This window comes from Rhinolophus sinicus, chromosome 4 (assembly GCF_057876585.1).
Source record: "Rhinolophus sinicus isolate RSI-liver-muscle chromosome 4, RSI-T2T, whole genome shotgun sequence".
NCBI lineage: Eukaryota > Metazoa > Chordata > Mammalia > Chiroptera > Rhinolophidae > Rhinolophus > Rhinolophus sinicus.
This window is the reverse complement of record NC_142504.1, coordinates 78,543,787-78,571,602: the sequence shown is the minus strand read 5'-3', so window position 1 is coordinate 78,571,602 and position 27,816 is coordinate 78,543,787. Positions and strand designations below refer to the sequence as shown.

Below are 27,816 nucleotides of genomic sequence, written 5' to 3'. Positions count from 1 at the left end.
AAACTTTCAAATGTGCTAACGTTGCCACTTCATGCTATCCTAAATCATCAAGACTGTCCTTACAAAGAAGTCCTTGTGGTGCCACAGACCCCAGTGCCCAAGAGACACCAGCTGCGTGGCCAACACAGTGGTGAGTAGGCAGTCGGAGTGAGTAGTCTCTGGGGAAATACACACGGTGTTACAGCAAGGTGCTGCTCTTCATTGAATGTCAAATTCACTTCATTGAATGCGTGAATGACAAATACACAATTATCGAGTGGGAATACCTGGCGAGAAAAGCTACACTGGGAATGGTTGGTTGTTTTTACAGTGTGTGCAACAACTGGAAAATGCTACTGTCACGAGTCTGAAAAGATTTAAGGGCTTTTTGTGTTTGGTTGTATACCTCCTAAATTACAAAATAAGCAAGAATGCAAGGTTTTCTGCTCGCGTGAAGTTTATTGATACGTTACACTTAGTGGCAGACTCCACCTTGAAGGTCGATTCAAGCAGCCTCATTTTCCGCATCTGTTAGGAATAACATAAGCATCGAATTGTTTAAATTTAATCATGAAATAAAACATGTGAAACTAGTAGATCAGAAATGCAAGATCTCCCCTCCTGCTCTCTGGCACTAGGCTCTTAACTAATCAGTTACCTGTGCGTTTGCACTAACCTATCCTAGCATTGAACATATCCTAACATATCCTGAAAACAGCCATTTTGACAATTCCACTAAAAGTCTAAAAAGGGGGAGAAGAGTAAATGCACATGGCCTTAAGGTATTTTGATGACTAAGAGTTGTCACTTTAAACATAGTTACTGTAATACTTGAACCTGCCTGTGAATGAAATCCAGTTTTTGTCCATCAGATGTTCAGCTTGAAATCCCCACAAAATGCTTTAAGTAACTGAACTCATTGGTGTCTAGGTATTATATACTCTTAGCTCGTCTCCCCACTTCCTCTGATGACCTCCTCCTGACTGGTTTTCAGCCAGCAGGATCTACCCTTCATCTAGTTTCTCATTGAACTTTTATTCCAAATCTTTCTTGGTATGCAGGGACCCGAAATTATGGTCCCCTCTTCACGTCTCCAACATCCTCCCATGTACTCTCGCCCAGCTCCTCCCAGCCAGTCTCATTTTGGCCGACTTGCAGTGTCTGGAACTCTAATGACCTTTCCTGCCCTAGGGCTCTGTCTATGGGCTCTTTGCAAGGCTGGCTCTTTTCATTCATATATCAGTTTACATCTGGGCCAAATAAAGGAGGGCCTGTATCAGTACCTTGTTTGTTTTCTTCATCACACTTCACAATTTCCTTTTTCTTAACCTCCCCCACTGAGTGTAGGGTCCATGTTTTGCTCACTCTCCTATACACAAGTGGAGGAGGAGGGGCTAGCACAGTATGTCACACTTGTGGAATGAAAAAATTTTTTTAATTGATTGATAAAACTGTGCTATCGACAGTTAATTCCAATGCGCTCTTGAGCTCTTTACTGTGTTTCCAATCTTTCCACTCTGCTGTAAATACTCACTCTAGGAGGGAAAACTCTTTACTGCGTTGATTGGATAATCTCTTGCTGTCCAGTTCCCTGCTCTTATTAAGTCTGGTCTCTGCTCCGCCCTACCCCTTCGACATGGCAACTACAGTGGTACCTCGGTTTTCGAACATAATCATTCCGGAAGACCGTTCAAGTTATGAAAGTTCAAAAACAGCCGACAGCTAGGCCTCAGGATCTTGCACTCAGGGGCAGCCTCGTGACATGTTTGACTTCCGAGGCATGTTCGAAAACTGAAGCATTTACTTCCGGGTTTACGGCATTCATAAACCGAAATGTTCGTCAATGGAGACATTCAAAAACCGAGGTACTACTGTAGATTGTAAATTCCCACTTTATGAGACGGGATAAGTAGCCTAGGAAATTGACCACACTCTCCAGGATATAAAGGGGAACCTCACTGGTTACACAAGTAGCAACTGAGTGTATCTGACACCTGTGGCTGGAGGAAAACTGTTTCTTTCATCCAGGAAAGCTAATCCCTATGCCCGGGATTTGACCTTGAGCTAATTTCAATCTCATTTACATTGTGGTTACTACGACTCCCAGCATGCATCTGATGCCATGACAGTTCTGGAGAAACCAAATAAGGAAGGAAAAAGCGGGAAACCGAGGAGCAACATCAATGGGACGTCACTGCCCTGGGAGGGATAAAAACTTTCGGTCAGGCCTTCCTCCTGGGGACTTGCTCAGAATTCGCCCACCTTTCCCTCTCGTGTGTACTTTCATTTCAATAAACTCCCCGTGCTTTCCTACATCTGTCTCCCTCTTGAAGCCTTTCTTGCGTGGAGACCAGGACCTGGACACCACTGCTCTGGGTGCAGTCCTCTCTTGGATATCCCCATGGGCCTCTGGCGACACTAAGAATGGTTTTCATTTTTTGTTAAATCCATCCGCCTTCAGCATCGTCCATGACTAGACACAGAAGGAGGTATTCAGAGGTGATTGGTTCCGGTCTGAGCACCAGATCCTTGGAGTGAGTGATCATGGTGCAATGCACGGCTGTGCATTTATTAGGCGGTAAGGAAGCTGGAGACAATAACCTCAGCAAATTGGAGGACAGCCAACTCATTGCATATCTCGATTCAATTTAAATTTTAAATATCTCAGTCTCCAGGTTAACAAATCACAATGCTGAAAACTGCCACATATTATGGTATGGAAATTTACCTGCCAGTTTTAAGTTTCTGCTCTGCGAACATGGGCAGTAGTCACGGTTATTTCTCCAGCAATACCATAACTCCCAAAGGGAGTATATTTGTCACCAGATCCTGAACCCTTTTTGGCTACACCCTCTACTGGGAAAGCAACAGAAAGAAAAGTTGGGCTTTGTGGCCTGGGGACATCTTGTCCACTTGGAGGAGGACTAGCATTCCGGGGGCTTGGGGGGTATTTCTGGAATTTCTGATCTGCAGGAACCGCAATGGGTACTTGGACTGTAGCGTATCTCTTCAAGGAATCTGCCTGGGAGACCACAGCATGTCCAGGAAGAGGTTTCCAGTCCTGCGTTTCCTGAACATTTGAGCCTACTAGAATAAAAAGTGGGGCCCCGGTCTTCGTGCTGTTGTCCATCATCACATAAGTTGGAGGAGTAACTTTCGGTGGATGTTCCAGAAACTGTGGATCCTTAGAATTAGGTAAATAGAGGGTTGCTTGGGGGAAAGGCCCAGTAGCAGGTGGTGGTGATGGGCGATTTTGTTGATTCATATCAGTTAGACAATAAAGGGTCCACATGTTAGAATATGGTGGTGCTTGTCCTGCTTCGCTTGTTGCTATTGCTATAAAAAAGAATTTGTAGGCATTAAAGGTTTGGTCTCTGTACCAGGTGCTATGCACAGAAATATCTCTAAAAATTTTTTTTTTTTTTTTTACATATAAACAAACAGCCGTAGTAGTATATGCCATAAAGCATGTTATAGAGAGGGCTAAGTAAATTGTGTTTGGTAATGCGAAATGAGATTCTCTACAGTTGGAAAATGAGAACAGTGCTGCGATAGAAACTGGCAAGGACACTAGAGTTGTGGCTGAAGAAGCAATCTCATTCTAAGGTGCTGTTTCCAGGTACTTAAACTTTAGACATGGCTTCTACAGGGACCTCAAGAGGAAATGGAAACTCAGCAATTTTGGCTTTACAAAAAAAAAAAAATCAATTGAAGAGTGTTTTATGCCATTGAAAAAAGGGTTAAGTCATCTGCAGTTATTTTTTTTTTTAGTTCCAGGTGTACAAAACCGTATAATGATCAGACGTTTACACCCCTCATACAGTGATAACCCCACCAAGTCTATTACTACCCCTTTGACATCATACATGGCTATTACAATACCATTAATTATATTCCCTATGCTATGCTTTACATCCCAGGACTATATATAATCTCCACATATATTTGTATATATATTTAATTATAGTTGACATTCAGTATTATTCTATATCAGCTTCAGGTGTCTAGTGCAGTGGTCAGGCATCTACATAATCTATGAAGTGATGCCCCAATAAGAGCCATACTCATCTGACACACTACATAGTGTTTACAGCATTACTGATTATATTCCTCATGCTGTATTTCACATCCCCGTGACTATTTTGTGACTACCAATTTCTGCTTTCTAATCCCTTCACCTTTCTCACCCATCCACAAACCCCCTCCCATCTAGCAACCATCAGTATGTTCTCTGTATCTATGAGTTTACTTCTGTTTTGTTTGCTCGTTTATTCTGGCCTTTAGATTCCATACATAAGTGAGATCATATGGTATTTGTCTTTCTCAGTCTCACTTAGCATAATGTTCTCTAGGTCCATCCATATTGTTGCAAATGGTAAGATTTCATTCTTTTTAATGGCAGAGTAATACTCCATTGTATAAATGTACCACAATTTCTTTATTCAGTCACCTATTGGTGGGCATTTTGGTTGGTTCCATATCTTGGCTATTGTGCATAGCATGGGAATAAACAGAGCGGTGCATATATTTTTTTGAATTAGTGTTTTGGATTTCATAGATAAATACCTGGGAGTGGAATTGCTGGATCATAAAGTAGTTCTATTTCTAATTTTTTGAGGAACCTCCATACTGTTTTCCATAGTGGCTGCACCAATTTGCTATCCCACCAACAGTACACGAGGGTTCCCTTTTCTCTACATCTGCGCCAACACTCGTTTGTTGATTTATTGATGATAGCCATTCTGACGAGTGGTGTGGTATCACTGTGGTTTTTTATTTGTATTTCTCTGATGATCAGTGACACTGAGCATCTTTTCATGTCTGTTGGCCTTCTGTATGTCCTCTTTGGAGAAATGCCTATTCAGGTCCTCTACCCTTTTTTAAGTGGGTTGTTTGTTTTTTTGGTGTTGTATGAGATTTTATATAAATTTTGGACATTAACCCCTTATCAGATGTATCATTGGCAAATATCTTCTCTCATTCAGTGGGTTGTCTTTTTGTTTTGTTAATGATTTCCTTTGCTGTGAAAAAAGTTTTTAGTCTGTTGTAGTCCTATCTGTTTTTTGTTTTTTTCCTGAATACTAATTTCATACCCTACTACTTCACTAAATTCATTTATCAGTTCTAATAGTTTTTTAGTGGGATCTTTGTCTATATATAGTATGTCATCTGCAAATAACGACAATTTTTCTTCTTCCTTTTCCATTTGGAGGCCTTTTATATCTTTTTCTTGTCTGACTGCTGTGGCTAGAACTGCCAGGACTGTGTTGAATAAAAGTGGTGAAAATGGGCATCCCTGTCTTGTTGCTCATCTTAAAGGGAATGCATTTAGCTTTTCCCCATTGAGTATGATATTAGCTGTGCGTTTGTCATATATGGCCTTTATTATGTTGGCATATATATGTTCCTTGTAGTCCCACTTTACTGAGAGTGTTTTTATCATAAATGGCTGCTGGATTTTGTCAAATGCTTTTTCTGCATCTATTGATATGACCATATGATTTTTATTTTTCATTTTGTTTATGTGGTGTATTACATTAATTGATTTGCAAATATCAAACCAATATTGCATACCAGGAATGAATCCCAGTTGATCATAATATATGATCATTTTAATGTATTCCTGAATTCGGTTTGTTTTGTTGAGGATATTTGCATCTATGTTCATTAGGGATATTGGCCTATAGTTTTTCTGTAATGTCTTTATCTGGTTTTTGGATCAGGGTGATGTTGGTCTTATAAAATGTGCTTGGGAGCCTTCCCCTCTCCTGGATTTTTTTGAATAGTCTGAGGAAAATTGGTGTTAATCATTTTTTGAGTGTTTTATAAAATTCACCTGTGAAGCCATCTGGTCCAGGACTTTTGTTTGTGGGAACTTGATGATTACTGATTCAATTTCATTGGTAGTAATCAGTCAGTTCAGATTTTCAGTTTCTTCTTGATTCAGCCTTGAAAGATTGTTTGCTTCTAGGAATTTATCCATTTCTTCCAGATTCTCCAATTTGTTGGTGTATAGTTACTCATAGTATTTTCTTAAAATTTGTTGTATTGCTGTGTGTTGGTTATCACTTATCCTCTTTCATTTCTACTTGGGTCTTCCTTTTCTTTCTTGATGAGGGTGGTTAAAGGTTTGTCAATTTTGTTTATCTTTTCAAAAAACCAGCTCTTGGTTTCATTGATCTTTTATATTGTTTTTTAGTCTCTATTTCATTTATTTCCGCTCTGAGATTATTTCCTTCCTTGTACTCACTTTGGGCTTATTTTGCTGTTCTTTTTCCATTTCCCTTATGAGTCAAGATAAATTGTTGATTTGAGATTTTTCTTGTTTCTTTAGGTAGGCCTGCATTGCTATGTATTTCCCTGTTAGGACTACTTTTGCTGTGTCCCATAGATTTTGGGCCATGTGTTTTCATTTTCATTTGTCTCAAGGTACCTTTTGATTTCTTCCTTGATCTCATTTTTGACCCATTCATTGTTTAATAGCATGCTATGTAGTCTCTGTAAATTTGTGTGTTTTTCAGGGTTTTTTTCCTTGTAATTGAATTCTAGTATCATACCACTGTGGTCAGAAAAGACGTTTGATATGATTTCGGTCTTCCTAAATTTATTGAGGCTTATTTTGTGGCCTAACATATGGCCTATCTTGGAAAATGTTCCATGTGCTCTTGAAAAGAATGCATATTCTGCTGCTTTGGGGTGAAATGCTCTAAAAATATCAAGTAAATCCATCTGCTCTAGTATGTCATTTAAGGCCGCTGTTTCCATGTTGATTTTCTTTCTGGAAAGTCTGTCCATTGGTGTCAGTGGGGTGTTAAAGTCCCCTACTATGATTGTGTTACTGTTGATCTCTGCCTTTTTGTCAGTGAGTCTTTGCTTTATAAATTTAGGTGCTCCTCTGTTAGGTGCATAGATGTTTACTAGGGTGATGACCTCTTTTTGGATTGACCCTTTTATTATTACATAATGTCCTTCTTTGTCTCTTATTATAGTCTTTGTTTTAAAGTCTATTTTATCCGATATAAGTATTGTTACCCCAGCTTTTTTTCTCATTTCCATTTGTGTGAAATATCCATTTTCATCTGTTTACTTTCAATCTGTGTCTTTCAGTCTGAGGTGTGGGTCTCTGGTAGACAACATATGCATGGATCTTGTTTTCTTATCCATTCAGCTACCCTATGTCTTTTGATTGGAACATTTACTCCATTTACATTTAAAGTAAAATAGGTACATAGTTATTATAATTTTATTATACATATTTTTAATCTTCATTTATTTGTTTTCTCCTTTCTTCTGCTTAACGAAGTCCTTTCAACATGTCTTGTAATACTGGCTCTTTAGTAATGAATTCCTTTAGTTTTCTTCTTCTCTGGAAAGCTCTTTATCTCTCCTTCAATTTTAAATGTTAGCCTTGCTGGGTACAGTAGTAATCTTGGTTGTAGGTCCTTGTTTTTCATTACTTTCAATATTTCCTGCCACTCCCTTCTGGCCTGCAAAGTTTCTGTCGAGATATCAGCTGACAGTGTAACGGGAACTCCTCTGTAAGTAACTAGTTGTCTTTGTCTTGCTTTTAGGATTCTGTCTTTAACCTTTGTCATTTTAATTATGATGTGTCTTGGTGTTTGCCTGTTTGGGTTCATCTTGTTTGGTACTCTTCACTTCCTAGGCTTGTATTTCTATTTATTTTGCCAGGTTAAAGAAGTTTTCAGTCATTATTTCTTCAGATAGGTTCTTAATCCCTTGCTCCTTCTCTTCTTCTGGTACTCCTATGACACAAATGTTGCTGCACTTGATGTTGTCCCACAGTGTCCCTTAAATTATGTTCATTCTTTTATATTCTTTTTTATTTTTGTTGTTCTGATTGGGTGTTTCCTTCTACCTTGTTTTCTAAATGACTAATTTGATCCTCTGCTTCATCTAATTTGCTGTTGATTCCTTCTCATGTATTCTTCATTTCAATTATTCTTTCTGACTGGGTTTTTTTAAAATGGTTTTTATGTCCTTCTTTTGTGCTTGCTATCTCTTTGTTAAAATTCTCACTAAATTCCTTAAGCATTCTTATAGTCAGTGTTTTAAACTCTGGTAAATTTCTTGCTCCATTTCATTTAGTTCTATTTCTGGAGGTTTCTCCTGTTCTTTTATTTGGGACATGTTTCTTTGTTTCCTCATTCTGGCGTCCTCTCTCTGTTTGCTTCTATGTATTAGATAGATCTCCTATGTCTCTCAGTCTTTTCTGGGTGGCCTTATGTAGTATGTGTCCTGTGTGGTCCAATGGTGCAGTCGCCTTAATTTCCTGTGCGTGTGTTCCAGGAATGTCCCTTGAGTGTGTTGTGTGTGTTCCATTGTAGTTGAGCCTTGATTGGTTTTGGCGGATTGGTGGGATTGACTCCCAGGCTGACTGTGAGGATTGGCTATTCCCACTGTATATGAGCTGCTGTGTGGGGGTGACCTCTCAGAGGATTTGCAATTGCAGGCTTGTGTCTGTTGAGACTCTCCTTTGGGTGTGACCCTTGTGGGGCTAGCCAGGTAGTGTTCTGGTATAGTCTGAAATTGGCCTCTGGGTGTGTTGTTTCTGGTGTCTCTTGAAGGGGCTCCTGTGCAGGCCAATTTCAGCCTTGCCCTTTACCAGCCCACAGCTACCTAGTAGGACCACAAAGCTATATTTGGTTGGCTGCTGCCTGGTGCTGGACCTGAAGGCATGTGTGGGTGGTCTCGCTGTGAACAGAGGCAGGCTACCACCTGAGGCACTTTAGCAAAAGGCCCAGTGCCCTCTAAGCTTACTGTCACCTGCCAGTGCCTGTAAGGCCCAGCTGTTGAAATAAATAGTCTCCTTAGGTACACGGTCCGGGCTGGATGACCCAGTGTTGAGGGTACACTTGGCAATACAGTACTAGCTGTGTGGAGCAGAGTCCCAGGGAATCACGAGACATGGCCAGTGGTTTTTACAAAGTTAGTGCAGATGCAGTTTTTACGCTAGTGACCAGCCAGTGCCCACTTTGCACAGCACCCTGAGAACACCACTACCAGCCACCACTCACCTCGAGGCAGTGCCTGGCCTGTGACCACTTTGTGAAATGCCCTTAGTATACTATAGCCATCCACCGTTTGCCTCAGGCTCGCAAATCCCTGAGAGCTGCCTAAGTGTAGCTGCGGCACTGGTTTTGGGTCACTGACCACCAACAAAATAGCCCTAGGCCATCGCAGACCCTCCCCTGTTGTAAAAGGCCTCTGCATCTTGTGGAGCGGGGCCAGACACCCAGATGCTCAGAGTGACCTGGCATGCAGCTCTTAGTGAGCAGGGTGTGATTCCAGGGATCTAAGAGGTTTGGTTGGTGCTTTCTACAAAGTTGGTGCAATCTCTCATCTCCCATACTGGTGCTGAGCCCATGATCACTCCACAAAAATGCCTGAAAAGACCACAGCCAGTCACTTCTTGTCTCAGGCACACAGGTTCCTAAAAACTGCCCAAGAGATGCTGCTGCACAAGTCTTGGGTTACAGCCCAGTAAACCTTTCCTGTGCTACGGTGGGTCTGCAGCCATGGTAGAAGGATTCTACAGCCTGTGTGTGTATGGGGGGGGGGGAGCAGGCCAGCAGTCAAGAGTGTCCTGTGTGATGTAGCACCAGCTATGCATGGGGCAGGGACCCAGGGCATCACCAAGGCAATGCACATGTGCACATTCCACCAGACCAATGTGGTTTGAGACCTGGCCCTTTGGGGGAGGGCTTATCTCTGAAAAGATGGCACCCTCCTGTAAGACACACGTGTATCAGGTTCCACACAGGGACAATGGCTCCTATCCCTCCAGCTCCCACCCCACAACCACACAACTCAGTTCTTCCCCGCATGTCCCTGGGCCTCCTGAGCTACTGCCCCTCCACCAGAAACCAGGTGAGTGCCCGCAAGTAAGCAAGTCCATATGCTGGTTCTATAAGAGGGCATCTGGGTTTCCAGCCACCCTCTACCCCATCAGGAAGGGCAGACAGAGTCCTCGCTGATTTTTACTGCCAGATGCTATGGGAACTTCTCTTCCCAACACAGGACCCCTGGGCTGGGGAGCCAGGAGTGGGGCTGGAACCTCTCATCTTCAGGGGGAACCTCTGCCACTGAGGGATCCCTCCTGGCCCATGAAGGGTCCCACCATCCATGGGGTGGTGGTCAGCCTGCTTCACATCTCCCCCCCCTCCTACCAGTCTCAATGTGGCCTCTTCTTTATATCTTTAGTTATAGGTGTTCTGTTCAGTTACTCTTCAGATGATTCTTGAGGTTGATTGTTCTAGAATTTATTTCTGTTTTGGTATGATCCTGGGATGCAGTAGGATTAGCGTTTACCTAATCCACGATCTTGCACCAGTTCTATATTCTTTTCTAAAGAAATCTGCACTATGTGTCATCTTTTGATCACATAATCAAATATCTTTGGCCCTTCAGGTACTGTATTATTTCCCATTAATTTGTTACCATGCACAAAACATCTGATAATCTAGGACTCAGAACCCCAGAGAACACCGCTTTTAGGAAAGGCTTAAATCGTAGGTCCTAAGTGGCAGTAAAAGGCTGGTTGGTCCCACAGGGTCCATTAAGAGATCGAGGCATGCCATCCATCTGCTTATACCAAGGACTCTACAATGTCAGCTTTGACTTTCCTAATGAAGACGGCACTGCCTTGGAGGACTGCAGCCTAGAAGATGGGACGGAGGAGAGAAGGTACCTGATGGAAGAGCTGAACTTCGCCCAAATGTGCCGAGTTCTGTTGAATGCTGGGCCCTCTGTCACTGCTGCAGTTTTGTCGCTTCCCCAGAAGAGACTACGCTATGCACACAATTAAGCTAGTATGTTTTCAATAGCTTCAAATACTTTCAATGGATCTTTCTTGAAGCTACTTAAAACAGATGCACAAGCCAAGTCTTCAGTATTTTTGTTAACGCCCCTCTTAGCGCTTGCTTGAGAAATAGTGAAGCACTGGAGAACAGTAACTTGGTATGAAGTGCTGCATAAGCCACAGGTGTGATGCCAGGCCCACACACTATACTCTCAGCACGGCCTCTGCCTTTTCAGCTGTGCAGAACCCCTGTCACACTACCAGACACAATTTGTTCTCTAAACACCTGCTTGGTTAACAGTCCTTTTGGTAACATTCTGGCTCTAGCAAGAGTCAAAGTTCAGGGAGTTTCTGCAAAAGAAATGGGGGAGGCTGGCTCATGCACGTCCCATCTATCCTCAACAGGACAAGGACCGCTGCGCTTGTCTAGATGGGGCAGGACGGTGGGCAGACCAAATGCCATAATTAGATGGAGACAGAGGTCAAATCCCATCTGTGTCACAGGAAAACCATGGCGATAGTTCAGCAGCCAAAGGCAGCTTGATGTGGGCACTTGTGGGGGAACTAATAGAAGAAGCCATCATCTCAGCTGCGTCCATTATGGCTCAAGCACCTGCCTGTCCTTTCTGGTGCTGCTACCTCCTGGCTCCTGTGTGACAGACAGACCTTCAACCTGACCCATCCTCTCTCCATCCAACTGCTTATGAAGCTGCTCCCTCAGCTGAGGAAGCTCGCAGGCAGGAAATCAGTGCTTGACCAACTCCCCAAACCTGGCTCCTGGCTCCTGCCTCCATGTGAAAGCACCAACACACCACCATTTCTTTCACTTTTAAAATGCCATAGCCTATGTGAAGGCATTGTTGTAGTTTGACCTTACATTCACAAGTGAGACATTTAAAACCAACATCCCCTCATCACAGCTTTTCAGTAGGAGTATTCAGAACACACGAATATGTTTGTCCCTGACAGCAGGTTCTAACGCTTTTCACTACATAATATGTTCAAAAGAAGAACACAAAGCGCTGATTGACCAAACTTGAGAACAACTTTTGGTGACGTCACTTTAAAATCGCTCATCTCATGAGAGTAAAATTTGAAATACAACAAAGTCTTTAAATAGGTTTGGCATTTCAAAAACCCTTGAAAATAAAGACTTTTGACCAACCTTCAGAGAGCCTACCTAGATGGTTACCTGAAATACAGATGTGAACTGGAAAGTAATTTTCAACTTTGTGAGTATCTAACTTTCTTACCTGGCTCCAGCAAACCTTGCTCAGGTGCTGCTTCCCATTCTGGTTCAATTTCTAGTTCAGTAGAACCTTCTGGAACAGGAGGAAGGGGGCCACTAGAAGCACGTGAGTGCCCAGCTTTTGCAGCTTCCCCAGAGGGTTTGACCTCCTTTTCCTGGGATGCAGAGTTTTCACATGACTCTTCCTGCCCAGGCACTAGTGCAACGATCTCCACGTCAAGGTGCAGAGAGTTCTCAGAGCCTACTGCTTTGGCAGAGCCCTCTGCATCCAGGGATTGTGCAGGTGGGCCTTTCAAAGAGTTGTCAGAGATCACAACTGTGGCTTCTCCCTCCATATAGACTGAGGGATCATATTTTGCATCCTCCAACTGTGCACATTTTGCAGATTTTTCAGACATGTCTGAGGCTGTCTTGCCTACAGGTATGAGACTAACTGGTGGGGACAGCTCATTTTCTTTAAGACAAGCAACATGATCGCTTAAAGGGACGGCTATTTGTTCTGGTATTTGCTGCACATAAGCAACTCCTTCAGTCACAGGCTCATCTTTATAGATGGATGATATATGAATGGTTGATGTAACCTCAATACCAGCCTGCAAAGGGACCTCAGGAGCTTGATGGTAAGCAGGAGGTTCTTGTTCATCCTGCAAGGGGAGTGAGGGAGCTGTGGATGGTTCAGCCTTATCGTCTTTATGTTTAGAACCCAAGTCTACATGGACAGATGTGTAGTTTACAACCTGCATTGCTACCCCCTCTCCAGAACACACAACAGAAGCAGCCACCACATTATCTTCAGCAGCCTCTGAGCTCAGCACCTCGTTGGAAAGAACAGGCATACTTGTTGCCACATCCACCATTAAAACGTCAGACTGATCAGAATGAATAGATGAAACGTTACCTAACATCTGAGCAGCAAACTGAACTGGGTCAGCTGGGACATAGGCCAACTCTGAGGAGACAGCTGCTGGATATGGTGATGAGGGTGGGGTGGTGGTCTTGGGCGTGGATGGATTTGAAGGACCGCAGACTGCTTCGGATGTCTCCTCAAGCTCTGGGAGCAGCTCAGCATGAGCTGAAGGGCACTGAGTGGTTTTGTTGCTAACCAGTGGTCCAGCTATACCGTCCTCCCTTGTGTCCGTAGATTTTTGTATCCGTGTAGGTTCTTGGGAAATGGTAGGTATTTCTGTTGGTTCTTTTACACTTTTGGATATCTTCTCTTGTGCTGTTCCTTTTGTCCACTTCTCAACTAAAAAAAAAAAAAGATGATTAATAAGCATATATCCCAGAAATGAAGAATTTTAAAGAAAGCAACAAGAGGTTCAGTGTTCAAATGTCATATATATACACAAGTACAAAGGGTTTTGCTTTATTTTCTAACATCTGTGATTCGAGTGTGTAAGGAAGTATTCCTGTCCTATGCATTCAAAAGACCTCAGTTCATCTCCTTAGAAATGAGGGACTCCAAGTAGCACAGTGACAAAACTAGTAACCAGATACCACTTCTGGCTGGTCAGCATCAGGGGAAAGGTCCTAACTGCCTAGAAATATGGAAGCTGAAAACCTCCATGCAAAAAGCTGCTGACCCAAACTTCCACACACAACTAAGGAAGCGGGGAAAAGACTTCAGCGTGGCCAATAAATGCCTAATCTTCAGCTGGTATAATAACAGTAATGAAACAAATGTTGTCATATTAATAAAGGCATTCCTCAATTTAAGGAAATTGTGTGTTAATTTTATCCTCACGAATTGGAAAACTTGAGGATGATAGGGTATTTTTACATTAGGAAACATCACATTTTCCAACCTAAAAATGGTAGCACCCCCTGGCACGGCATAATAATGCAGCCAAATTCCTTCTGCCTCAGACAGAGGGGCAGAAAAGTGACCTCTGGATCCATCAGTATGGACTCTGAATCCTCAGGCATGAGGAAAATTCCTTGGAAGTTTTGGGAGGTCAAGGCAGCTGATGACATAGGAACTCCTAGAGCTGGAAAACTGAAATCCTGTGCTTGTCACCCACACACCTGTGTAACCACCTCACTGAACGTTTTCGTATCTGCTGACTTTACCGAGGATTTCTCTTGGGGATGCATTCCCCTAATATCATAATGAAATCTGTAAGTAGAATTTGCTTTACAAGAATGTGTTTGCTTCAAGTCAAAACTTGATTTGGAGACATATGTTCATATGTTCAGATACTTCCCAAAGAAAATGTCTCTTTCCACTGTAGCTGCTGATTTCTTGTAAACTCAAGGTGTAGGTGTCTTGTTCTGGACGTGAATCCAACACCAAATGATCATGTACAGAAAAAGAAAAGCTACATCTACTCTTACTTAGAATAATAACCCCATTTTCCTAACCATTCACTCTTTGGGACTCCCTCACCCACTTTTTAACAAAGCCTTTTATCCACTAATACACTTTAGCTAGTCCTTATACTGTGTTAAGACACTGTACTAAGCACTGTTGAGGATATAAAATTACTTTCTTAAATAACAAATAGTGATAGGTTTGTATTATTATTGCTTTTTAAGCTTTTACAGGCTACTAAAATGGCTGACAATTGAAAGTAAATTCAGTTAGTTTAAATCAGGAAATTAAGTTTTTGACATATTGTATTCGTGATTACTGATACATTTTGCATATATTATTTATGCATATATTTATTTTAGTTATTCTTTATATATTTATTTTAATTATTATGGTAAACCTTGTATAATCCTTTCCCAAACATTTTTTCCCTTTTTTCTATTAGTTTCAGGTGTATAAAACAATATAATGATTAGACATTTATACCTCCTCTGAAAGTGAAAACCCCCCTCCCAGTCTACTGCCCCTCTGACATCGTATATGGCTGTAACTATATCATTGACTATATTCCCTATACTATACTTTACATCCCATGACCATATATATATATATATATATATATATATATATATATATATATATATATTTGGTATAGTTGACATTTGATATTATTCTACATCATCTTCAGGTGTACAGCACAGTAGTCAGGCATCTACAGAATCTATGAATTGATCCCCCCAATAAGTCCAGTACCCATCTTGCACCCTACACGATCCTGACGTTATTGATTATATTTCCTATATTGTATTTGATATCCATCCCCATGACTATTTTGTGACTACAAATTTCTAATCCCTTCACCTTCTCGCCTATCCCCAACCCATTTCCCATCTAGCAGCCATCAGTTTTTTCTCTGTATCTCTGAATCTATTTGTTTTGTTTGCTTGTTTATTCTGTTCTTTAGATTCCACATATAAGTGAGATCATATGGTATTTGTCTTTCTCATTCAGACTTATTTTACTTAGCATAGTATCTTCTAGTTCCATCCATGTTGTTGCAAATGGTAAGATTTCATTCTTTTTTTTGGCAGAGTAATACTGCATTGTATAAATGTACCACAATTTCTTTATTTAGTTGGCATTTTGTTTGTTTCCATATCTTGGCTATTGTGAATAGCACAGCAATAAACATAGCGATGCGTATATTTTTCAAATTAGTGTTTTCGATTTCTTTGGATAAACACCCAGAAGTGGAATTGCTAGGTCGTAAAGTAGCTCTATTTTTAATTTTTTGAGGAGCCTCCATACTGTTTTCCACAGTGGCTGCACCAATTTTGCAATCCCACCAAGAGTGCATGAGGGCACCCTTTTCTTCACATCCTCGACACTTGTTTGTTGATTTACTAAAGACAGCTATTCTGACAGGAGTGAGGTGCTATCTCATTGTGGTTTTTATTTGCATTTCTCTGATGATCAATGATGGTGAGCATCTTGTCATATGTCTATTGACCATCTGTATGTCCTCTTTGTGTCCAAAAATGTCTCTTTGTGTCCTCTGCTCATTTTTCAATTGGGTTGTTTTTTTTAGTGTTGAACTGTATGAGTTTTTCATAAATTTTGGATATTAACCCTTTATCAGATGTATCATTGGCAAATATCTTCTCCCATTCAGCAGGATGTCTTTTTGTTTTGTTGATGATTTCCTTTGCTGTGAAAAAACTTTTTAGTTTGATGTAGTCCCACTTGTTTATTTTTTCTTTTGCTTTCCTTGCCAAGTATATCAGTAAAAATATTACTAAGGGTAATATCTGTGAGCTTAGTTTACTTCCTATATTTTCTTCTAGGAGTTTTATGGTTTTGAGTCTTACATTGAAGTCTTTAATCCAATTTGAGTTTGTTATTGTATGTGGTGTAAGAAAGCGGTCCAGTTTCATTTTTTTTTGCGTGTATCTGTCCAATTTCCCCAGCACCATTTATTAAATAGACTTGTAAATTCATGCTTCCATTGTCATAGATTAAATGACCATATAGGCATGGATTTATTTATGGGCTCTCTATTCTGTTCCATTGATCTATATGTCTGTTTTTATGCCAATATAATGCTGTTTTGATTACTATAGAATTGTAGTATAATTTGATATCAGGTAGTGTGTCATCTCCTGCTTTGTTCTCATTTCTTAGGATTGTCATGACTGTTCGTGGTCTTTTATGGTTCCATATAAATTTTAGGATTATTTGTTCTAGTTCTGTGAAAAATGTCATTGGTATTTTGATAGGGATTGTGTTGAATCTATATATTGTTTGGCAGTATAGACATTTTAACTATATTAATGCTTCTGATAGTCTGTGCAGTTTTATTGTGGTGATGGTGGTGGTGGTTGTAGTATAGACATTTTAACTATATTAATGCATCCTATCCATGAGCATGGTATATGTTTCCATTTATTTCTATCTTCTTTAATTTCTCTCTTCAATGTCTTATATTTTCTGAGTATAAGTCTTTCACTTCCTTGATTAAATTTATTCTTTGTTTTTATGTTTTGTTTTGTTTTAGTTTCAGGTGTACAAAACAATGTAATAGACATTTGCAGCCCCCACAAAGTGACAACCCCACCAAAGTACTACCCCTCTGACATCAAATATAGCTGTTACAATTCCATTGACTATATTCCCTATGTTGTACTCCACCTCCTGTGACTATACACACATAAACACACACACAAGTTCTGACAATTATGTTCGCATACTCATCCTAGAAAAAGTGCTACATACCTCATTGCTGAATATCACTACAGTCACCGTCGAAGTATTCCCCTTGGGAAATTATGCACTGACAACAGCGCCTAATCCACCCTTCAAAGCAATTTTGGAACTCTTTTTCTGAAATGGCCATCAGAGCTGTCATCGTATTACCCTTTATGTCATAAATGTCATCAAAATGTCTTCCTTTCAATATTTCCTTCATCTTCATGTAAAGAAAGAAGTTATTGGGGGCCAGATCAGGTGAGTAGGGAGGATGTTCCAATACAGTTATTTGTTTACTGGCTAGAAACTCCCTCACAGACAGTGCCGTGTGAACTAGTGCATTGTCGTGATGCAAGAGCCATGAATTGTTGGCGAAACGTTCAGGTCGTCTAACTTTTTCATGCAGCATTTTCAGCACTTCCAAATAGTAAGCTTGGTTAACGTTTGTCCAGTTGGTACAAATTCATAATGTATAATCCCTCTGATATCAAAAAAGAAAAGCAACATCACTGCAACAAGTTCTCGAACTTAGTTGTCAGATCTCGTATGCTGCACAAACTCTGTCTCTTGACTGAATTCTTTCCTTCAAGAAGACAAAGAGCTGAGATACATTCATGGTAACAGGTTGATTTTATCAATTTTATGAAGATGAACCCAATGTGACTTCAGTGAACTGCTTCCACTTAAACTAACCACCACCACCACCACCACCATAATAAAACTGCACAGACTCTCAGAATTAACAGCACAGCTAAAGGTCTTCATTCCTGTAAAAAGTTTAAGTATTCTTTTTAAGTGTAATAAAGTGACTGATTAAAACTCATTGTAGAATACTTATATTGAAATTCCATGGAACCAATAAGATAGATAAGATCCAAGCATACAGTAAATCTTTTTTTTTAAATTAAAGTTTTTGAGGTGACAATTGTTAGTAAAGTTACATAGATTTCAGGTGTACAATTCTGTATTACAGCATCTATAAATCCCATTGTGTTCACCACCCAGAATCAGTTCTCCTTCCATCACCATATATTTGTTCCACTTTACCCTCATCTACCACCCCTTTTCCCCCTTAATTCTTGAATAAGCAGAACTCATATGGAGACTTGGGGTGCTGGGACATATAACTGCCAAGGAAGAATAAGGAAAAAGGCATATTTTAGCACTAAAAGGAAGTCTGAACATTGTCAAAGACAACAGGAAAGTAAGAAGTAGGACATAATAGGAGATAGGAGAGGTGATTAATAGGAGAAGAGACAGGAGATAAAGACTGGAGGTGGAAAACTTAAGTAGCGTGCTTAAAGTTGAAAATTTGGAATATATACAGTACATATAATTTTTTAAGAGTTTCCTTGCTAGTCAGCACTCTGGGACAATCTAAACACATCTGAACCCACTGAAAACCACACATAGGTCACAGGAAACCAGAAATATTATCTTAGGCCCATCTGAGAAAGATTTCCCATTATTTATCATCTATAGCTTTAAATGAAATTCTTTTATTCAACAAATTCAACTGAATCTCTGATCACGATAATAATAGTGTAGGTACTGAATGTAGCATCTGTCATGCTAAATGCAGGGCCATGCTAACCACACAGCTACTCTGAGAGGCATGCGTTCTTCTAGACAGCACAGGGGAGAGCAAAAAACAACCCTTCTGCCCAGATTGTAAAAGATTTGATCAGAGATTCTACCTTCCTTCCTTGTCCATCATTTTAATGTCAGCTAGCACTTCTCATACACTACCCACACCCCAGCACCACAATCCCACTGCCAAGAAGGACCTTTCATTTCCCTTTCCTTTGCAGCAGGAAAAGACTTTATATCCTATGTTTTTATTCCCTCCTCTATGGCTCATATAAAGTAAAAACTTGATTCTGGTAGCTTTGGCTTTTAAATCAAAAATCAGCTCTGAAAATTCCAAAAAAATGTTAACAAAAACAGGCTCCTGCAAAACTCCAAAGTTTTACTTTTCTTACTATGAACTTTGGAAATTCAATATTGAGCAATGACTTCCTTCCTCCAGGCTATATTTGCCTTTCCCTTAAAGCAAATGAATGCTTCAATGGGTAGAGATAAACAGAACAGGAAATATTAGAGGTTATCTGAATTCAATACACTAGTTTAACATTTTTGAAAAGTATCCTTACAACGTTGAAGAGTTTGGATTTTGTGAAATAAGGGGACCTACCAAAGCTTCTGGATAGCAGAGTGAGACGTTATAAGCACAAGATGTTCTTCTTTCACATACTGACTCTTGTCTCCTTGTGCTCCTGCTCTCATCTTGGCAACCTGGTTTCCTGTTCTAGCTTTCCTGGTTTGCCTTGTCTGCTTCCCACCCAGCCCCCTCCTCTCTTAATGCTGACCCTATGTTTCTGCCCCTAGTCTGACAATCTGACCCCAATTCTTGACTATACCATGCTCGATAATTTATTTCCTTTGTTTAGTATAGCCTGTTCCCCAACTGATTAATCTTACCGGAATGGGAAAGAACTAAGACCCACGGAGGACCTAAGACTTCCTCCCCAAAACATCACAGATGATCATTCAAACCTTTTATATCTTCATGAAATTATTACCATGGTAATAAAATTGTTTATGACCTCGCCTAGGCAAGTGAAAGACTCAAGAAACAAAAGGGTCCGTTTGGCATAATACCTATCTCTGTGTTTAGGGAATCAGAATAACCTTACTTGAAAAAATACTCAGAAAAGTGCTGAGTAGCACCAGAGCTTCCCAAAATTTAGTATGGATCGTCCCAAAATAGTTATATTCCTTGTTTGTTTAGTAAGAGTGTATAGCCTAAAGTATGTGTAACCAACTAGAAAAATAATGCATAAATACAGAATTTGGCATAAGAAAGTAAACACATTTATTATGAATATTTAATATGAATAAGTAACTCAAGACAATATTGAATGGTATGCATAACTACTGTGTTGCTGCATAGGAATTGAAATTGGGCCCAAAGATCAGCAGCAGTTCCTGAGTATGATTGCTAGTATCTGGCCAAGCCAAGAATGTCCAGGATCAGTTAGAAAAGTTAACAGGGTAACTCAGCTGGGGATGCAGGTGGGCTAGGCCTTCTTGATTCTTCAAAAGAGGTGGTTTTCCTTACCTCTGCTGGAGGCTGACACTGGAAACTGGACTCAATTAGGTTTAGGGAAATGGAGGTGATAGTGGTGTTGAGATTCTCTGAAGGAGAAACCACTGCCCTTTTCACTGAGTGGTGAAAAGATCAGAATTAACTCAATCTAGTTTTCAGGTCCACACAAGGTGACAGGGGAGGAAGAAGTGAAATAGTGGTAGATAATGGGGGAAAGGGGAGCTTAAATACCTCTCCCTTCACTCTTTTAGTTCAAGAATTTAAGATTTTTCCAGAGCGATGCTAGAACATTACTGACTCTATTGTGGAAAGAGAATGAATAATGCTTCTAGGAAGATCTAAGTTTAGATCCTAACTCTACCAATTATTTAATATTTAGAAGCTTGTCAGTTATTTAATCACGCCCAAGCATCAGATTTCTCTGAGTAAAATTGGAATGATGTCCCCTACCTTGTAAAGTTGTCTTGACTGACAAAATATATTGTAAGTGCCTAGGAGAAAACAGGTGCTCAATAAATACCATTCCCTTCTTTCTTCTTTTCCTAGCATATACTAAATGGTGGCACTTAAGAGACAACTCTTTCACCTTAAAATAACTCCTGAGTTTCTAAAATCCCCCCAATGAATGATTTACTTGGATAATGAAGAAACTCGCTTGAGAAGACTGAGAAGTGGGGGAGCTTTTGTTGATTCATATGGTCATGTGATCTGTTTATAATCAAACTGCAGAAAAACAAGAGGGGGATCCAAGAATGTGTTTCATAGTATGAGCTGTTTTAGAAATGGACATATGTGGGTGAAATGCCACAATGAAGGCTCGGGTATACCCAAGTCAGGGACCATCTTAAAGATCCTAGGCTCCAGAAAACGTGGGAAAAGATGAGAGACAACAGAAAGGTGAGAAAAGTTTGCTCCCATGTCTGTTTCTTTTCCTCCTCCCTACTCCATCACCTGTCTCTGCATAACATTTTGAAGGCACTGGGGAGATGGTCAAACACTACTGGCCCTATGGTGAGGCCTACCAAGAATGGGGCTCCTTCTAAGAAAAATCCCAGGATGAAGAGTTCAAATCAAAGAAATGATATGTGTAGGCATGTATTCATCCCCATGCTCTCCATGCATATGGGCAGCTTGGAGGTAGTGCTGCTAGGCAGTGAACTAACCAATCGGCAATAACTTTGGAGGATACAGCATCCCGCTGAACATTCTTATGAAACACACGTCTTTCATGCTCACATCTGGGAGATGAGTGAGAACAGTGCATTAGGGGTGGCAGTTAGCTCTTGCCCACATCATCAAGTTCTAACACTTCATGTAGACTTTAGATATAGCCTCATACTGAAGAGACTGAAAGACTAGTATAAGTCACTTGACTTAGTCCTCAAAGAATGGTTAATTTCCCCATACTGCGAGTCACCAAAAGCCTGGGAGAACCACAGTCCTCTGCACCAATAGAACATGTAGGGTATTGTAAGTGCCACCATCCATAGTTAATACTGGGATCCACTTAAGTTCTGTTTAGAGGAAGGAGAAGATGCCGCCTCTTAAACCCAATTTTTATTGTAGAGAACTGAACAACCATGCAGCCAAATTTACCCACAGCTCCCACAGGAATAGCAGTTGGGGAATTAAACCAGTCAGTGGGTTAGGAGGATGTCACTCGGGGGAGGAAATGCCCTGTACCAAGTGGGAACCTTATGGTGTCTGTTTATCCCCAGATAAACAGGCGCCATAGTGATGCTTTCCTGGATGTAGGTGGACTCATGCCGTCTCTATGGTAGGACCTGAGTTAATGGATCCAGTTTCTCCATTTAGGATGACAATAAAAGGCCAACAGAGAAATGAGCCTAACTGATATTAGACAATAACGTTGAACTCTATGTTTTCTGGTCATCCCTTCATATTACCTTCCCATCTGCTCGCTAAACTCAACAAGCAGTGTTCGTTTCTAGTCTGCTGCCTAAAGAGCAATTGCCTTCTACAGCCACACTGTGAGCTGATTTTTAGGATTATCTGTACACTACATCAATTTCCTTGACATCTGTAGTTATTAGTAGAGAAAAGCAGCAGTATCGCCTGCCCCTTACCTCCATTGAAAGTATAACTGCTCCATTAATTCACTATGTTAATTTTGAACACTTGAGAGTCAAAGACATTAACCTAGCTGGACCAGAAACCACTTTAGTTTAGTCTACTTGCTAAGTGGAATGGTGGGTAAGTTGTTCAGTAAACAAATTCGCATCAAAGGCTACCAGTTAGTTACATTTCGTCATAAAGATTCACTGACTTCATCACCACTCTCAAACACAGTAAGCCTGCACACTCCCCTAGCTCTCAAACAGCTCCTGGTACAGAGGACACATGCCCAAAGGCCATAATCACCTTGACTGCTTGGGAAACCAGGCTTATGGGGAGGGGGAGAGGATCAGTGTTCTAGCACTTGTCTGTACACCTTGCTGGTGGTAAGCAAATCCCAGAGCTGTTTCCCATGGTAAGCTGAGAATGCCATCAGGACCATGCAGGAGAGAAGCCAGACTGGGCAATAAAATATCCCTGAATCTCAGCCATTCACTCTCCTGCCCCTTCAAATGCTTGACTCGTGTTAATCTTGGTTTCTGTTATGGGTGTCCTGTTCACGCAGGTCCAAACGCTCATGACTTACTGCTGATTTGTCTCTATCAGGGCCATGTTATCTATTAACATCACACAATAGTAGAATACAAAATTGGCTGAAACTTTACTGATCATACGTTTTCTTTCTCTACGATCATTCCAAAATGGTGGTCAGCCAGAATTTATTTGTTTCCCACACTGAACACGAGTCTCCATTTTCAACACAAAATTCTTCCAAAAGCTTTTTCTTACCATTCTTTTAGACATGAGTTCCTGCCCTTGGGATTTGACCAAAATATATTTTTTGTTTATAGTGATCTTCACAAATTTTCATCATGAAACTCAGTTTCATGCTGTCATGTTTGCGTAAGATAGACATTTACACATTATACACATAAAACACAACTGTTTTTCTAAGCAGATATACAGCCCTATGTCAAAGAGCCTGGGAGAGACCAATTTCTGTGAAAAACTTCTCTCTTCACTACATAGAGACACATACAGAATAGATGGTCAGTGACACCTCAGTGATTTCCTGTCCTCCAACCTGGACTGCAGTTAAACCATCATGGGGAGAGAAAAAAGGCGTGGTAAACTTCTTTACAAAAAATCTTCTACGGTGAAAGTTTATACAACTTTCCTAAGTAATGTATTTCATTATAATTTGAGTCTTTATTACTACAAAATCTAATTCTTTTTAAGGTCACTGTACTTCCTTAAAGACAGGGCATATTGGAAAAGTTTGAGTCCCAGTTTACAAATCCTGTTCTCATTGTACCAAATGGTTTTCAATACATGTGTCCTATTTTTGCCTTCTTAAAATTTAGAATCCTCCAAAATGTCAGTCCCCAGATTTTAAAAAACACCTGATTCAATATAAAAAACTAAGCATCCGTTTGATTATTTAAACATAAACAGTGTGATTAAACAGATAATATTTGTGGGCATCTCTCTGAAGTTTGATGTACGCTATTAATGATGCGATAGTTTATAACTAGTATTCTTATACTATTACCAATTGCGGTACTTACCTTTAATCTGATGAAATTGCTTAACCAGATCTTTTATATCCAGACAAGAATTCCCTGAAGGAATAAATACAGGAAATCACATACAAGAAATCCCAACTTAAAATTCTTTCTTTTCCAGAGCAACAAATATACTATCTAAAGCAATAACAAACCTTCTCTAAACAGAATAAGTTCTTCAAAATAAACTGCTACAAACTGGGTGATGTTTTGCGGGCAGGTTCTGAGGACGGCTCTGCTAATTCCCTCGAGCAGGTTCTTGAGGCCATAAGGTATGACAATTTGGGGCTTTGAAGAAATCATTTTTGGCAGATGTCTGTAATCTCAAATAATGAAGAAGAACAAAGTCTCATAGTGTATTCTTTTATTAAAATATTTGAGTTAACTATAGTTTCTAAGAACAAATATATCTCCTATTAAAATTATTAGCTTTAGTTCTAATCTCTTAAAATTTATCCTAGTAAAATAGGCTAATTGTTGATGATAGTAAAAAGATTAAAAAATGACATTACCAGTAGGTTTTTATGTACAGGCGAGCAATCTAGTACTATTACAGAAATTCATGGGAAAAGCTGTGACAGACACTACAGGATATTTAAAAACAAACAAACAAACAAACAAAACAAAAAAAAACAGGAAAAAAAACAAAACCAACCAAACAAACAAAAAAAACTTGTTTCTGTAAAATTCAGTAGATACTTTGTAGAAGAAAATTTCAAGAAAAATAAATTAAGCTTATCTGTGTCCAAACTATATCCCTCCAAAACACATGGGCACTGACTTTTCTGTACATTTATCCAATGGAGCTACAAAGTAGGGTTTCTGCAAGAAAATGTCTTCTTTTATATATATACATTTTTCTAAATATGTCCCTGGACATTGATCATCTAAGTATACATTTTTTAGCTTTATATTTAATTTTTTTAATGTTAATCAGAATAGGTATAAGTTATATGTGGTATTGTACCACCTACCACCAGGTGCACCTCTTTCTTTTCTCATATCCTTCCTTAACCTGTGCCCTAGTATCTGGATCTTAAGTGGCACCAAGGGTACTGCATAGTATAAACTAATTCTCAGAATTGCAGAGGTTGCCACCCTAAACTGTGTGTGTGTGTGTGTGTGTGTGTTCTTTTGTGTTCTAAAAAAGGTTTAAGAAGGCTTATAAATACACATAAAGAACAAAATTAAATATTGAAGGAAATCAGTCCAGTGATAAATGAAAAATTATGGTAGGAAAAATAGGATGAAGCTACAGGGAAGGTTAGTATTCCAATAAAAGCCCCAGACCCTACACTTTGATAAAAGATGGGGTGTCACATCAGTCCCTGAGCTACCAAGCAGCCATCACAAGAAAGGAAACTGGTGGTTAAGTGATTCAGGTTTTCTGACATTAAAAAAATCAGTAGCTTAGGAGAATCACAACTATTCTGGACACTGAGACCCACGAGAAATTTCTCCTGTGGGTCCTCATACAGAGGAGAATAGTGTGTGACATAATGTACCATGTCCTTCATAACAACCCTACAGTAAACAGATTAACAAGTAGCATGGAGCTAAGAGGCAGTATAGTTACAGCAATTATACAAGGGGCCAAGCTCTAATAAAAAGCAACTAATGTGTCACAGCAAAATGCTGAATAATTGAAAGTACATTTCATCTTCAAAAAGGTCAGGAAAAACATGAAGCTGGATTGGCCAGAGCAAACCCTTTGAGACTATAACTAAGTGTATTGAATCCTTTAAGGAAATGAAACTATCAGAGTACAATTAAAAATAACTGCACTGACTTAAACCATTAAAAAAAAATTTGTGAAAAACAAAACCGAAAACAGTATGCAGGGTTGGCAGGCCCACATGCTAAATGTTAAGGGACATAGGCAGTAATTATATGCTACATATACATACATACATATGCATTTATATACATACATAATTTTTTTTTAAGTACATCCTTTGCACCCTAGTGTAAGTGCATGGGTCATGTTTTCAAAGTGGCTTATCAGTAGCCACGTGGGCGCTAACAAAACACACTTTCTGCAGGAAGTTAGCAGTTGGTGCCACAAACTGGGGGGCAAGCAGCCATGAGGTGATCTTAACCTTCCTCAACACAGGCGGCGCTTCCAGCCCACCAGACTATCTGAACACGTGGGGACATTTAGTGCCCCAGGACCAGGAATGCTGAGCGTCCTACAACGCAATCCTGTACCAGGAATTGTGCTGAGCAACTTGAGAAATACTGGGACACCAAGCCTCACTACATCAAGGGGAAAAGTCACAAGTACAGACAGTGAGGGTTGTTTGAAAGTGAAAGCTTAATAACTGCTCCCACGTCTCTTCTTTAAAGAACGTTTTTGCAAAGCTAACAAATGTAGAACCCACATTCCGCGCGCCAAACTGTGAACCTCCTTTACCCACTGCCACAGGGTAACACCCTCCTGGGAAGCAGTGCCTTTGACTGAAGATGCGAGTGGGGGGCTTCGGAGCCACTCCAAACCTAACCCGCACTCCACGCCCTCCCTAAAGACCTGGGCCGGCTCTGCGGGACGCGCTGGATCTGGGCTGGTTTTGCCCTTTGGTTTGCTTGGTGGAGAGGGCAGTGAAAGGTGGGAGACCGGGCATCCTGATAAGCCAAGTGGTTCAGGAGAGGCAGGTAGCGGGTCCGCCACCCGCGGCCACAGTGGCGCTGGCCGGCTGTTGCCACACTCACCTGTGTGGCCGGCCCCTCCCTAGCGGCCCCCACTCCCACCCGGGCGGCCCTCCGCCTCTCCCGTCACTGAGGAACCGTCCTAACTGCCTCCGGGGCGCAGGGGGGACCCGCCCCACCTCCTCCTTTGCGGCTACGTTCGAACAAGCTTCTCCGTTGCCCCCTTGCCCGCGCTCCTAAAGGAGGGCGGCTCCTGCCCGGCCTTTTATACCTCTGGGGACGTCAGCACGTGACTCATAAAGCCCAAGCCCACGCAGCCGGCCAGGGACGGCCACGACAAGAGGCGGGGCCTCGGCGTCCCAGCCAATAGGGAGCCGAAAGGGACAAAGGCCGGAATTCCGCCAGCCACGTGGCAGGCTGCGAGCTTTTCTGGCAGGACACCAAAGGGCAGAGGAAACGGCCGTTTCCAAACCCAGGAGTCCAGGTGTAGGTCAAGGTGACAGCCTCTCCGCTTTGGGCGCTTAATCGAAGAGCTGATTTGGAAGAGGTTTATGCCTGTTCTGTCTTGCTGTCAACTCCTCTCTTCACACAACCCATCCTCCCATAATCCGTTACTCTCGAGTCACCGTGTCAAAGAGTAATTTTCGCCACGGTGTGCACATCAAACACCAATATAAAGACACTAATTTTACGCGACACAGTACTTTTCCCCCTGAGAAACTGGCCCGTGGACAAATTTGGCATTATTTCTGCAGTTTCCAGTTTCTCGGTAGTTCGGATTCTTACAATACCTCAGCCACAGTCTATCCTCCCCAAATCATACCTTTGCCAGCAACAGGTTGCAAGTCTTAGAGTTGCATCTGTGTATCACATCAGCTCAGTTTTACCCAACGAAAGGAACGCTGACTCATTTAAAATACCCACTGTCTGCCCTTTCACCCCGTCAGGCTCACATATTTGTGCTGGACATTAACACCATAGACAGGAGCATCGGATTCTAAGCAGCCTTCATTAGAATCGATGTTCAAAGGTTTAAAATGCAACAAGAATCTTTAGAAATCAACCAGTAAGTATCCTCAGTGCATATAATTGACAACAATAACCACAACAAAAAAACCCAAAAACTTTAATTCAGAGAAAAATTATGGCTTCCAGAGTACTTTGCAATAGAGGCATTGTTGAAACTCCAATTCCACATCTGTGCTGCACACAGCGTTTTCTAGGGATATTAATTCATCTATTCAATAATTATTACCAAATGCCTATTATGTGGCAGACAAGCTCCCTCTTGTCACATTTTAAAAGTAAAGAAATGCT

The 27,816-nt window shown here is 40.8% G+C and overlaps 1 protein-coding gene across 4 annotated transcripts; it reads right to left on the bottom strand.

The window, feature by feature from the left end:
• Positions 1 to 18: 18 nt before the first annotated feature.
• On the bottom strand, positions 19 to 27,585 carry LOC141573156 (calcium-binding tyrosine phosphorylation-regulated protein-like). Of its 4 annotated transcripts, XM_074340217.2 has the most exons (6): positions 26,679 to 26,722; positions 24,009 to 24,176; positions 23,857 to 23,910; positions 12,052 to 13,293; positions 2,708 to 3,315; positions 19 to 507 (listed from the first exon to the last, which is right to left on the bottom strand). In XM_074340217.2, the coding sequence occupies exons 2-5, from the start codon at positions 24,154 to 24,156 to the stop codon at positions 2,717 to 2,719; spliced, it is 2,043 nt and encodes a 680-aa protein (XP_074196318.2). In that variant the 5' UTR covers positions 24,157 to 24,176; positions 26,679 to 26,722; the 3' UTR covers positions 19 to 507; positions 2,708 to 2,716. The 4 variants fall into 4 exon arrangements, with proteins under 4 accessions (XP_074196318.2, XP_074196319.2, XP_088654067.1 ...); XM_074340218.2 differs by lacking the exon at positions 19 to 507 and having other exon boundaries at positions 523 to 3,315; positions 24,009 to 24,169; positions 26,679 to 27,585; XM_088797941.1 differs by lacking the exon at positions 19 to 507 and having other exon boundaries at positions 523 to 3,315.
• Positions 27,586 to 27,816: the final 231 nt, after the last annotated feature.

Excerpts from the sequence above, each read along its gene's own strand:
- LOC141573156 (XM_074340218.2), bottom strand. The coding sequence starts at position 24,156 with ATGATTTCTTCAAAGCCCCAAATTGTCATACCTTATGGCCTCAAGAAC. Across the intron at positions 13,294-23,856 it reads GCAATTTCATCAGATTAAAG|TTGAGAAGTGGACAAAAGGA; the intron begins GTAAGTACCGCA and ends TTTTTTTTTTAG. Across the intron at positions 3,316-12,051 it reads GCAAGGTTTGCTGGAGCCAG|CAATAGCAACAAGCGAAGCA; the intron begins GTAAGAAAGTTA and ends TCTTTTTTATAG.